At 32.4% G+C, this 14,768-nt stretch overlaps 2 protein-coding genes across 2 annotated transcripts; one reads left to right on the plus strand and one right to left on the minus strand.

Moving 5' to 3' along the window:
- Window positions 1–1,592: 1,592 nt before the first annotated feature.
- On the minus strand, window positions 1,593–5,103 carry LOC132296029 (putative UDP-glucuronate:xylan alpha-glucuronosyltransferase 4). Its single transcript, XM_059794277.1, has 2 exons — window positions 4,341–5,103; window positions 1,593–2,764 (listed from the first exon to the last, which is right to left on the minus strand). Exons 1-2 carry the CDS (start codon window positions 5,101–5,103, stop codon window positions 1,845–1,847), a joined length of 1,683 nt encoding a protein of 560 aa, XP_059650260.1. The 3' UTR covers window positions 1,593–1,844.
- A 5,042-nt stretch (window positions 5,104–10,145) lies between these two features.
- LOC132286462 (cyclin-P3-1) lies at window positions 10,146–12,527 on the plus strand. Its single transcript, XM_059788804.1, has 2 exons — window positions 10,146–10,571; window positions 12,028–12,527. The coding sequence occupies exons 1-2, from the start codon at window positions 10,180–10,182 to the stop codon at window positions 12,299–12,301; spliced, it is 666 nt and encodes a 221-aa protein (XP_059644787.1). The 5' UTR covers window positions 10,146–10,179; the 3' UTR covers window positions 12,302–12,527.
- Window positions 12,528–14,768: the final 2,241 nt, after the last annotated feature.

The following is a 14,768-nucleotide window of genomic DNA, read 5'->3' on the forward strand; positions in this document are numbered from 1 at the left end:
ATAGCACTGGCGAATCCAAGGGTGGGCCCAACAAAAAAATAAATAAATAAAATTTTACTATACCTAAGTTTAGTCCAGCCCCACAAATAAAATAAAATAAAATATTTATTACTACTATTAGCTCACCCCATGGACAATTCCTAGATTCGCACCAGAAGTGAGACAAGCATTCGATTTTTCAGAATTGTTTTATTTTTGTGCATATCCTTTTGCGTGTAGTGCACCGACTAACTTAACATGAGAATTTTGAGAGTTATTTAAGATATTTATTTGAATTTAGAACTCTAAAAAATGTATTTCCGTTCATTTTCGCATTTATCTTATTTTTGGGTCTGAAAGTCCTGTGCAAGCCCCACACCTGGATTTGCGATCTTGAGATTATTTTTTGGACTCATGTACCAGTCATATAATTGTTTGATATTTATATGAGGGTATATGTGGGGTTTTACATGTTAATGGCATTATAGAGGTTTAGTGTCCATGTAGGGGCAAAATGGGGTTTTGTGGGTCAATGGTTGTCCCCGCTTTAACCACGCTTATGGGGGACCAAAACCACCGCATATTTTCTGCAGAAGCCACTTCCCACCCGGCCAACTTTTTCTTCTTCTTCTTCTTCTTCTTCCTCCATCATTATTCACCATGGATGCCACATTTAAGCTCACATTGGACCACTTTCTTGTGGGATTTTGAGATTGTGCTAGAAGGGAAAAACCTTCCATTTGTTGAAAGCTTTCCATTGATACAAGAATCAAGCCCATTGGGCCACTTTGAAATTTCGACCCCTCCTAGTTGTTGGATTTTGATGAAGCTCCAAGAGGAAAGTTTGCTCTACTTGCCTCCCTCTCTTCAGAGGTGTGAATAGTTTTCATTTGGTGGACTTTCATGCTAGGTGCACAATTCTTGGAGGGGGAAAAACTAATTTCAACTATTTAATTCAACAATTCTGCTTCATAAAAGCTTCAGCAGCCTCACTAATTTCAGCATACTTCAAGACGACTGCTTTCCTTCTCTCCGGTTTCACTGTCTCAAGGACTATCACTAGATAAATATGTTTCATCTCTTACTTAGCCTCTGTAACTCATTCTGCAATTACTGGCACATTTCTTACTTATCCTCTGTAACTCATACCCAGCGACCGTATTACTCCAAATTTTGTCCACTAAGGCCTGGAAAATTCCCCCTATCAAGCAGAATTTAAAGCTTTGAATGATTCGATACTCCATTAGTGTGAAAAATAAGTAGACTCATATTTATAGTAGTGAGACATAGCTCCTCATTCCTTTTTATTATTTCAGAATTTAAATCAGTCTATTTCTTACTTCCATTATACTTTGTTTGAATTTAACCTCATCGATCATCATTTCTATCAATCCCTATCCCATCCATCTTTCTCTAACCTCCATAACAATACTGAATCCCACAGTAAATTACAAGCTAGCCTCCAAAGAACGATAGTGAAATATAGCTTCATAAAATATAAAATATCTTTAAAGAAGGAATTTGAGGCAACTATATTCAACAATTGTGCTCTACAGTCCAAAAATTGTTGCATATATATGGTTTGCTCATATGTGCCAATACTTGGAGGACCATAGCATATATATAAGCAATGCAAAAACTATAATATACTAGTTATGTGTGTAAATAATTCTGTGTAATCAGTAATGTGTTTTATGATTCCTTCTTGAGAACACTATTGACGATTTCAGGAAACATTGTTTACCGTGTTACAAACTTCATAAGCAATGGAACACTGCAGCTAGCTATTACTTAAATTTATACAAATTGCTTGAATTTCCAGAAAAACTAAAATAAAAATAAAATAAAATAAAATAAAATCATAACTAGCAATGCTGTCTAGGATCTTGCACCTTGATCTTCCAATGCCCATCAGACAATCTAGCATTCTTAGCTCTCTCCCTCCACTTCTGTATTCTTGCATTCATACGTTTCGTTAGAGCACAGTATTGTCTCAGCTTCCTCGGCATGGCTTCATAAACTTGCCACCACCTCCTGTGAGCAGAGTCACTAGCAAAATGCTGGTGATCAAACATATCCCAATTACAATCATAGTCCTTATAGCACATCCATGGCTTCAAACCTAAGTAATGTATCGCGTACACATCATTTGGGACTTCGTGTTCAGTGTTTTGCACTCTACTTAGGAAGATCTTGAGACGATTTAACCGTGAAGGCAACCGGTGCCACCATGTAAACATTTCATTAAGAAAACCCTGATCCCCACCATTGTACGAATCCACTGCAAACCGATTTTTCATCAAGGTTTGGAATGTACGCTCTGATGGCTCAACTACCATCACCCCGGAATTGAACAAGAACTTGTCATTTCCAACCGCGGATAATTGTGGGTAAATGAAGAATTCGTCCATGTTTCTAAGAACCAAGAGATCTGCGTCTACAAAGATGAGTTTATCGTACTCGATGAGTCTCCACATTTGGAGCTTGCTATAGTTCCATTCATTGTATGCATCTTTCTTTGCTTGTGGGCTTCGTATGCGTTGAATGCGCTTGATTTTCCATCCTGCAGCTTTGAGACCTTGCAGGGACTTTGCAGGAATGGAGTCATCAGCTAGAAGGACTAGGTCTTTTGTGGAGTTGGTTTGGATGATGCTTTGGGCTAAAGCTATTGCACCACAAACATAGGCTTCTGAGGAATGGAGGATAGTCACATAGGCCTCTTTTCTTTTGTAGAGAATGTTATTTGCAATTGAGCCAGCAACATTCTTTCTCCACACTTCTCGAGCTGCATTTTAACCACCACAAATTCAGTCTTGGAATTAATACCATGCCTTTGTTGCCCGCTCAATAAAAACGCACCTTATCAATTTCTAGTTCATATTTTAGACACATGGATTGAACAATTTCATAAGAAAAAAATATATAGTTTGACCTTCGAACAAATCCGACTATTTTATATGAGTGAAAACTGATGTCAGTGTGTTGCTCATGATGATTAACTCCCACTCAGAAAAACAATCAAATTTGTTCAACTGTTGAACTTCGTATCACAACTCTTTCATGAGTAAATTAACAAGGGCCTCGGTTGCTCAAGGCAATTTAGTCTATGTGCAATTAAAAAACAAAGTTGTCCTATGTTCAAAAATGCTAACAGAAGGTCAATATAGTGTGATTTCATTAAATGAATATATTAATGACATAGTATGTCCGACACACAATATTTTCTCAATATGTAAGGAAGTATAACATATGATAAATAAATTAATCTAAATTTCTCGATATGTAAATGATTTAATTATAAATTCAATGATTACAGAAAATCCATTGTATCAAGAATGATACGCATGAGAGCACTATCCTTAACGTGACAAAACCAAAAAAAAAAAAAAAATCGTATTTATTATTTTTATTTTATTAATAGAAAACTTGTCAACAAATTAACATGTATGTTTAAATGCATGTTTGGTTGGTGACAAAGAAATCCCACCAACTATATTTCTAAACAAATCCTATTTTTGCAAATTTCCTTCTAATTAAAATTCTTTTTTTATAACACTTAAACTATCAATATTTTGACAATTTTACCCTCAATTCAAATTTAAAATAAAATTATATGATCGATGATTAATTAGCCAACTCAACCATTAATCAGACCTGAGCAAATGTGATCAGCTTGAATTAAATAAGGCTGACTCATAAACAACTACACTTTCTTCATGCATGTTAATATAGTAGTATTGTGAATTAAATAACAAACCAAAACACATATAACATAGAAACAAAAAAAATGTAAATAACCTTTAGAACCAAAATTCAATTCTAATATTTTAGAGCATCTCCAGCATTCTGTTAAGATATTCTTTGTTGTAAAATATACACGGTCACTTATTATATGTAAATTTTTTTTATCTCCAACATTCTGTTAAGATACACTGCCACATCATCAATGTGTAAAATTGTTGTATATTTTACACAATCTTTTTACACAGCCACATCAGCATATTTCATTTCTTTTCCCTCTTTCTCATTCTACTAAAGAATCAACCTTATATTAAGTAGGTTTGTAAAAGTTATGTGGGTCCTGACATGACACGTGGTTGGTTATTATTGGAGATATATTTTTACACGAAAGGTACAAAATAACCGCAGGAGCTAAAAATACATAATTCTAAATTTTTGTATAAATTTATGATGACACATATATTTAAATAAAAATATATATACACAACAAAGATGCTCTTAGTAGAGGGATTTTTATAGAAATTTCCAAATAATCAGTTTCGATTAGGCCGGTAAGTTTGAAAATTATTATTCAATAAAGAATTATAAATAAATTAATTAATTAACCAAAATTAACTCACTTGGCCCTGCATAAGGAAGAGTAATCTGGCATGTCCCAACAGGCATGACCATCTTCTGTTTCAATCTTTTCAAATCAGGTTTATAAACCCAATAATCCCCTTCATGCCACAATAAATCATCACACCTGAAAATCTCCCACATGGGCCCACAAGACCCTATAAACACAACATACACCGTCCGATCAATCTCATGATCATGACTTTCCCATGATCCACTCCTAGTCACCAGATTAGCAACCACCAGATTTACCTGTAACCTAAACACATCCCTAACACCTTCTCTCTCCAAACCTCTCCCACATGGAACCCTAGCCACCACGACGTCCAGCTCCCCGTAGTCTCCCAACTGTGGCGGCATCGGAATATCGGGACACTTGGGAGCATGCCATTTCTCATCTTCATCAATCCATGCAGGGAAGAAGTCTTCCCACCGATGATTCTCTGCCACACGATCGAAAACTACTGTTGTTAATGAGTCTGCTAATCCATGCAGTGCTTCATTTTCTGTTGTGACTTCGTCATCCATGTTAACTAAGCCAATCTTGATTTTTTTGCTCTCGATTTCTTGTTTTACAACGTTGTACCATCTGGGTTTTTGTGCTTTCAAATGCGAAGTTGTGTCTTGGGGTTGGGTCTCATTTTGGAGTTGAAGATTTTTTTGGGACCGGAAAGTAAAGGTTAGGAATAGGAGGGTTAGAGAGAGAAAGATGAGAGAGAGAATATTGGAGGGTTTTGGCATGGAAGCAGATGGCTTCAGAGCCATTTTCAGCTTCACACGTCTTGTGATCATTTGATGAAGAATTTAAACCTATTTATATGTATTATGTGTGTGTGTGTGTATATATATATATATATATATATATATATTGATGTGTCATATGTGGGGGGCTTGCATGGACGCACGTTGAATTTTATTTTGTATACTCGTCATTCCTTTACGTTCGTAGGAAAAAAGGGTTATGTATTTGTTTTTAGCCGTTGGATTAAGATAAACTTTTCAAATCTGACGGTTGAGAGTATGAGCAGGACTTGAATTGATAAGAATTCACTGAGTCAAACTATGTCATAGATTTTGACTTGACAAATTCTAATAATTTTTTTTCAGATTTGCTTTTTTTTTTTTTTTTTTTGGCCTTTTAAGACTTGTAAATAAATTATAGCAAGTTTTCTATGTGTATAATCTGGAGAATACATCTGAACAACTTGATGTGGTTGTTTTTTTTTAAACCAACCAAAGGAACATACTCCTTAATTGGCAGTAAGTGGTTCCACAGCCGACTACAGCATACTATATAAACCAAGAAAATCCAAAAGATTTTCAGCATACAAGAGACTTAAGTTGTTTCAGCAGGGGGAGCCAGAATTTTAAATCCAAAAGATCTGAAACCACTAGCTAGTTAATTTCTAGATGAACTTGCAATTAAATTTTGCTCTATTAATCGCTGGTTCAATCAAGAATTGTTGTTGTGCATTATACATCAGTTACAACTAAAAGAAGTTTTAGAGTACAATAAGAAGTTATCAATCGGGCACACACTGGTGTTTTTTAAAAAAAATCCAATTTTTTTTTTTTAATATAAAAAGTATCTTCTGATTTGGTGAAACTTGAAAGTGAACCTTGTGATAATAAAAAATTAAATAAAAATAAAAAATTAAATCTTCTAATTTGTGTGAAAGTGAGTGAATATTGACATATTTTTATATTTATGATCACCTTACTTGATGTTACAATGGGGAGTTTGTCTTACGTCGAATCCCAATGAAAAATAAATGTGTATAAATGGGTGGGTATGCAGCATTACTTAATTGTTTAAGTTTTTGAATAAATGAGTAAACGTTCACTCGTTATAGTTGGTATCAGAGACCATCTTTGATCTGGTATCACGTCAAATGTCCTGTCCGGAGGACCTCCGAGTCTTCACCCCGAGTAGGCAGGGTGGCTCGAGTCGCAACGAGAACATTGCGAATTCAGGTAAGAAGAAAATGTTATAAGGAAAAATTTGTCTTACATCGAATTCAAATAAAAAAATAAATGAATTTACATAAGTGAATATAAATCATAATTTATGAGCTGAATAATTATATTGAGACGGAGGTATCACAAAACAAGCATTTTGCCTTAACTAATAATTAAGGAGTGCATGAAAGGATTGGAGTCCCACTTGTTTCTTATCTGTTGCAATATATATTAGGTGGGAATTATGAACTTGACTCCTCAATAAACTGCTGCAAAGAGACATGCTTGGCACATGTGAGATGATTCTTTCAAAAATAATAAATAAAGAATTTAATGTTTGTGATTTAGACGTTTCAAAAATAATAAGAAGTGACAATCATGGAGAGAGAACTTTCTAGCACAACTCACACAACTAATCACATGGTGCATCATCATACATATATATATATATATGTATATATTTTTTTTTTCCTTCGTTAAATTTTCCTTTTCTTTTTTTAGTTGGGAAAAAAAAATGAAGATGAGAACATATTTAATGAGATGGGTACATTATTGAAGAGTTTTATATGAGTAAAACTCTCTAATAATGCACCCATCTCATCTGCTCTTTTAATTGATTTTGTGCTACAAAATTTAGTTTGAAAATGATGCATTGTCTGCAAAACAGAGACTTATATATTGGTGCAAAATTTTTATTCCTACGAAGAAAAAAAAAAGAAGAAGATATTTTGACTTGGTGCCCAACTAAAAAAGGGGTATTTTAGAACAATATAAAAGATCTCTTAAAATGTCAATAGAGAAGCTAGAGAGATGAATGATTAAGCTAAGAAGCATTGAAAAGAGTCAATTTTTTTATTTTTAATTTGATTTATAGTGTGCTTTTTCTTTGCATAATTCTCTCTCTCTCTATCTCTCTCTCTCTCTCACGCACACACACACTGACACACACAAACCATAAGCAGTGACCTTGGTTTTTCTACAACTGATAAAGAAAAGTTCTTTCCTTTTTTTTTTTTTAGTAATTAATTTGTATATGCTCGTAAAAAACTGAGAAAGGCATGGACTTTAGGCCCTAAAGTCTGTGATGGGCCAAGGTTTCCAAGCCCATTATTATCCAGGCCATAGAAGATTAAGCAATGTTCAGCCCATTGACTTATATATCAATGATGTCTCACTACTATGTGCAAATTATATGTTTACTCCAAAATTTAATTTCAAATACACTAACATTGTGTTTGGGAGCACTTAATAGAGATTTAGATTTGGAAAGGAAACAAAATTAATTTAAGGGCCAGTTTGTTTGGATATAAATTATTTTTATTTTTTATTTTTTAGTGTTTAGTTATCGTAAAATATTTATGAAGAAAAAATATATTAAAATTCAACAAAAAAAATTTACCCATCCATTGTGACTAAGAAAAGGAAAGAAGGGCATATATTGATATTGATATTGATATTGGTATTATTCAATGTTTTTATTTTTTAGTCTTGTTGGTTATTCACACACACATGTCTTCATAGAGACGTGAACCCCTGACCTCCCTTTAGAAGTCTTATAACGCTAGCCGCTAGCTCGTTAGAGCATCTCCAACGCCTTTTTCAAATGGCTTCTTAAATTCAAAATATAGCAAGTGGATGAAAATGCACTACAATGGGCTCTCAAAAGACTTCTCATATTTTGATATTGTCAAAAGTATTGCCAAGCATAACAGCTTTCAAATGGCCTCTCAAACTCAAAATATAGTAAGTGAATAAAAATAAGACACTCGAATGGGCTCTCAAAAGACCTTTCATATTTTGAGATTGTCCAAAAGTTAGGCGATCTTGGAATATTGCATTAAGTGGGAAGATTTGATGAAATGCACCATTGGAACAGAATTGTTAAAATATAGCATTTTAAAACTTTAACTCCTATCAAAACATAATTTTGACATAAAAATATGGCATTTTGCGTTGGAGATGCTCGTGCCTATTGTTTGATTCTTTTGTGAACATAATTAAGAGCTGACCAAAGCTTTGAACCTGCCCCAAAATAAACCATGTTAAGAGCTGACCAAAGCTTTGAAAATGTGTTTCCAAAATCTGGAGTTTTGAATATAAGCAAAACAGGTCCAAATAGACTGATTCTATATCAATAATTCTCCTTGGGCCAAAACCACCTTTATGGAGGCAATTTTATCATTGAGCCGGTGGGTAAATTCACCACTTTAATTGTCAGCAAACCAAGCCTTACCTGAAGCTGAGTCTAAAAGAAAATCATCAATTTCTTAATAGCATTCATTTTATCTTTGTATCATTAATTACCTATGGATAAAATAAATAAAGGATAGAGCACAAAATACTAATAATAATAATAATAAATAATAAATAAATAATATCTGCAATATAAAAAATGTGAAAAAAATATCTCTTTAATTTAGTGTGAGGATATTAATTTCAAAATTTTCAAAATAGGTGCAAATTATCCATTGATAATCAATTTTGATCATTTTTTTATAAGAATTCTAAAATACTCTTAGTAATCAGTGTTTTTAATTTTTATTTTGTTTTAAGGATATTTTAAATATTTTACTATTTAAATTGACAAAATGTCCTTGTTTGCTAAATTGGAGAAAATGTAGAGTTTTTTTTTTAATAATAAAAGTGGATATTTGTACAGAGTTTTTTTTTTTTTTACTTTTTTATTTATACACGACAGTGTGTCACATAAACCAAGACAAAAAGCAAAAACTGTTCACAATTTGAGTGGATAAACAAACAAGTTTAAATCAAAATAATTCCTCTCACAAATCAAAAAATTCATTGGTAAATGAGAAACTCTAGCATTATTTTAAATTAGTCCAGAAAAAATCCCTAGCAATTAGGGGAGGGGATTCTAACACCGACACTAATTCGGGGAACTGAGCACTTTATCAACTAAGTCACTGAATAATAATCGAAGAGTGAAACACGAACAATCACTTTTTATAGTTTTTCATGGTATATTATTCTAAGAACATTTTTCTTATTTTATAACATTGACAAATATAAAAGAGTTTGAAATTTTGGTTTTAAAAAAAAAGGCCTATTTTATTTTAGGGAAAAACTTTTTTTAATTTGACTTTCTTTTTATTTTCTTAGTAGTCTTAAAAACTGTTTTCAATAACTGAACACAATTTTCTTTCTTTCCTCTTTCCTTCCCTTCGTCCTCCTCTCTGAGCTTCCTATGCACTGCTTGGTGTATTCTATAATTTCCTTAGTGCTTTATAGATCAGATTGAAAAAATAGCAATGTTGCACTAAATCTTAAATAATTGTGGTAAATTAGCCCACTGGGAATGGAATATTATATTCTGGTGACTTCTTCTCAAGAAAAGAATCAATCTTGCAAAGTTAATTCATTTCAGGCATTAGAATTTTTAACTCGTAGAAGAACCTCAATGCAATTATGTAATCCCAAAATTATTGAACATAGAAAATTTATAATTTGATATAATTGGGTAACATATCAAAACATAATAAAATCTCGAAAGTTTAAGCAAACGCATTACACATACACGCCCATAATTACCCTAACAGGACTCGGACACTCAACCTCCCCTTTGAAAATGAGAGATCATACCAGGTAGACTAATACTCATTGATAACAATAATAATAATAAATAATAATAATAATAATAATAAATTACCAAGAATAAAGCAAATAAAATAAAATAAAATGACATAATATTGATTCTTTGCTTCTAATGTTGGGTGCATACCCTTTCCTTGGTCCATAACTTGTCTTCCACTGCAAGTGAAATTGAGACCATCATTGCTCTCTTTACAATCGATCTCTAAAAATTGATGCATTTTGCAACATATATTTAATCACTATATTTATATTTTGCAGCTAAAACTAGACATGGGAACAACACAAGAACTCAATGGCAAGGCCTTAAATTCAAAATTGGGATTGCTTGAACATGGCAATGGAGTCTCAGGACCTCCAAAGGTCCTATCCCTTCTTTCTTCAGTTCTTGAAAGAACCATTCAGAAGAATGAAAGGTCACTCAAGGCATCAACAAAGAAAGATGTGGTCACCATCTTTCATGGCTCAAGAGCACCTGCCATGACCATTAGACAGTACGCCGACCGCATCTTCAAGTACTCAACCTGCAGCCCCTCATGCTTTGTTGTTGCATACATATATATGGATAGATTCCTTCAAACGACGAATGCTCATCTCACTTCTCTCAATCTTCATCGCCTTCTAATCACCGGTGTTATGTTAGCTGCTAAATTTCTTGATGATGAGTGAGTTTTCTACTTTTCTTGTCACTTCTTTTTCTTTTTCTTTTTTCTTTTTTTTTTTTTCCTTTTTTTTTGGGCCAAGTATCCATATCACTATGCATCAAATCATAGAAAATTACTATGGTAACCAGTAAGTTTGTTAATCTTGTGTTTAATCTTCAATGTTTCTAACAAAGGGCCGTCAATGTTTTGTATGGAAGTGTGCTCTTCACATGGTTCTGTGTAATGCTTCTTATACAAGTAGAGTATAAACTAATAAAGCTAGCTAGTGGCTCATTCTTGAAGTTGTTCAAAAAAAAATTTCTTCATATTTGTCTTTAGGATAAACATGTTCATATATATACTGTATATATAGTTGCACATATTATCTGTGTATCTTGAGGTTGTGATTTCTTTATTTCTAGTTTTTATCTTTCCTGACTGAGAGAAGATTATAGTCTAGTGCATAAATAATATGAAGCATTATAAAACATTCCACAATATGTTACAATTTAGCAAAATACAGAACAAAGAGCTGATTAAAAAAAAAATTACCCTATGCAAGTTGATAAATCTATTAGATTATTTATAGGATTTAGAAATAATTAAGATCATGTGTGTATTTGCAACATCAAATAATTTAGTACCTAAATAATATGCTTTTTATGAGAAAAATGTATATGAATATTGCCACTTTAATCTATAAAACAATAAAGTAATGATTTTCAAGTCTTTATTCTATCATTAAACCAAGAAATTCAAGGGCTTAGAAGCATGCCTGCTTCATCAAATCCTAAATGATTTCAAATTACTGAAGTTGAAAAAAAAACAAATTGTACTGTAAAAAGATATAACGAAACTTGTTATTTGCTATTGATCAATGGAATAGTAGATTATATTTCTAAATCAGCTTCATTTCAGTTTAAATAATTAAATGAGAACATCCTAAACTCAAGTCATCAGACTCTTGTAAAGGTCAAACAAATTTGCTTTCCACCTTCATCCAACATAAATTGCATCTAATGGAAAATCAAGTCATCATACTTGACATGCATGGCTCAACATTATTAACATTATTCTATGTTAAAAAAACCAACATAGAATATTTAAAAGATCCAAATTCACAAGATCTCTATCAGTAATACAAATATATGTTCATTATTTGGATAACTCCGACTATTTTTATGTGAGGTGATGCTGACGTCAGCCCCACTACTGATCATGACGTCAACTCCCACTCACATCAAACAGTCAGAAAAATCTGATTGTCAAACTACATATCATTTTTCAATCAACATAGGCATGTGCATTAGCAATAATTGAATTAATTAATCAATTAAATTCACATCCATATTTTCTTCTATAATATGTATATATTCAAGGGTTTTGATCTCACATTACATCTGCATTCTGGTTTTATGTCATCTTGATTGAATAGGAATTGTTACTCATTTATGATTTTAACACACTAAACCTACAGGGGTTACAACAATGCCCATTTTGCCAAAGTGGGAGGAATAAGCACTAAAGAGATAAACGAGTTAGAAATGAAGTTCCTGTTTAGTATAGATTTCAGACTACATGTAACTCTGGAGACTTTCAATAAGTACTGTTTGGAGCTAGAGGAAGAAGCTACTGCAAAGAGCCGGATTGGTGGATCAATTCCGGTTTCTGGATCGAGACATGGCCGGCAAAACAATGACAAATTCAAACGTGCACCAACCATTGAAGGGCAGAGTTGTACAACCGTTTGAATATATATGCTCAATGTGATCCAAACAGATCATAATAGGAATAAATAGTATATATAGTCATGTACAACAGATTATGACTTGGTTAATTTGATGAGAAGAAGGAGCAAACACCTACCCTTTTTCTGCCCATATCGAATTTCTGTAAGTAATTTGTAATTTACCTTGTCACTGTCATTCAAATCATTAAATAAGAGTACTAAATTTAAGTTGTAGAAAATTATATAAATACTCTATCTTTTCATTTTGAGATGTTCCAAAAAACATGTCATATTCCAAAATTAAATGTACTATTTTTTATAACATTCCAAACTATCCTTTTTGCACTAATCACGGAGTACTATTTTGTCTTTTAGTACAGACATATTTGAAATTTCACTCTTATCAATACAATAAAAAATTATTAAAACTCCATTACCATAAAAAGTTGGATTCCGAGACATGTATTATGGGACAGAGGGAGTAATCTCTGGAAAAAATATATATTGTGCCTCAATGAAATAAATAATATTTAACAAAAATAATTAGAAAAAAATAGAAAAATATGAGTAGCAGCAGCATTCTTGTTTTCTTGGGGGTCTACCAAGACTTCAGTTTTCATTTCTTTGCAACTGGGTTACCGGCAAGCAGGCACGAATCCTAATTTCATTTTTTTTTTTTTTTTTAATTAGCACCAGGAATTCACCTAGGCAGGGTCCCGAAGGGCCCCTTCGGGACCCACCCTAAGTTACAAACCTGAGGTGCAGAGCCTCGCTCCAAGGATACATCAGGTAAGTCGGAGAAATTGGAAGGTTTGATAAGAGTCGAACACTGGCCGATTGGATGCCAGCCCCGAGCCCCTACCATCACTGCCAAGCCCTCGGGGGCAATTTCATTCTTGTTCAAATCATCCATTAGGCGGTTTTTATATGATACACAATGTTGATCAACTGCAGAAAAGTGGTTGGATGAAGACGAAGCTACTGGTTGAAGACGGAACACATTGATGTTAAGATTATGATGGGAAGGATCGTTGCCATAGTCGTAGGCAGCCACCCGAAGAAAACAAAAGCGCTTATCACCCAAATAAATCTGAACTATTTTGCTCTTGTACATGCGTTGATTGTTCGATGTCTCCTTTTTTTTTCTTTTTTAATTCTCTTCTGTCTTTCTTCAGTAATTAGATTTGCATTGTATTTTCTATTGTCCAAATTTTTTTTGCTATTGTTTATGTGTGGATGCCATTCAAGTGTGACTAACTAATTTAAACATATGTATAAAGAGAGATGTAATCATGTTAGACATGGTTTTATAAATAAGATAAGATGGTTAGCATATGTAATCCGTAAATATTGAACTGTAACGATTCATGTATATATTTATCAATAAATTAGTACTTACATATTTAAAAAAAATAATAATCAAAATTCTAACTTCAAATATATGATAATATAAAGAACGCAAATTCAATGAGGAACCATTTTTAAAATATAATAATTAGGAACCATTGAAAATAATATTTTAATGAACTATTATAAATAATAAAACAACTAAGTGATTAAGATGTATCATGGTGATACTTTAGAGTTTACATTTTTTTTTTTTTAAATATTATTATTATTATTATATTTTGTGTTTATCTTGTGTTATCTTAAATGTGTTTGGTTTTTGGGATCAATCTTCTTCTTTCAATAAGTTAAACTGAATAATTCTCAGAAACACTTGTAAAAAAAATTCTCAAAGGCAAAGTTTTGAAGAAGATTCCACATTTGATATGGATTGGAAGGAATGCATAATTTAATTGTGACTAGGAAAGGAAAGAGGGGCATATATTGGTATTATTTAATGCTTTTTGTGAAGCTAATGTTGGAATCTGTAATGGTGGCCTCATTCTTTTCACACACAACTGCTCCATTTTAATTTGAGGCTTGTTATACAAGTAGAGTATTGACTGATAATGCAAGTGGCTCATTCTTGAAGTTGTTCAAATTTTCTTTTTTCATATTTGTCTTTAGGATATACATGTTCACATCTATTTGCCTTATAACACCATTTTTTTTGTATCTTGTGGTTGTGATTTCTTTATTTCTAGTTTTTATCTTTCTGAGACAAAAGATTACAGTCTAGTACATACATAATATGAAGAATTATAAAACATTCCACAATATGTTTCAATTTATTTAAAAACAAATAATTTAGTACCTAAATAATATGTTTTTTTTAAGAGAAAAATGTAATTGAATATTGCCACTTTAATCTATAAAACAATAAAGTCATGGTATTCAAGTCTTTATTATATCATTAAACCAAGAAATCCAAGGGCTTAGAAGCAATGAAGCATACCTGCTTCATCAAATACTTGATGATTTCAAATTACCGAAGTTGAAAAATAATTTTGTACTGTAAAAAGCTGTAACAACACTTGTTATTTGCTATTGATCAATGTAATGCTAAGATTATATTTCTTAATCAGCTTCATTTCAGTTTAAAT

The sequence above is a fragment of the Cornus florida genome, unplaced genomic scaffold, assembly GCF_030987335.1.
Source record: "Cornus florida cultivar Cherokee Brave unplaced genomic scaffold, ASM3098733v1 CherokeeBrave_3.0.0_Hap2_Chr02, whole genome shotgun sequence".
Lineage (NCBI taxonomy): Eukaryota > Viridiplantae > Streptophyta > Magnoliopsida > Cornales > Cornaceae > Cornus > Cornus florida.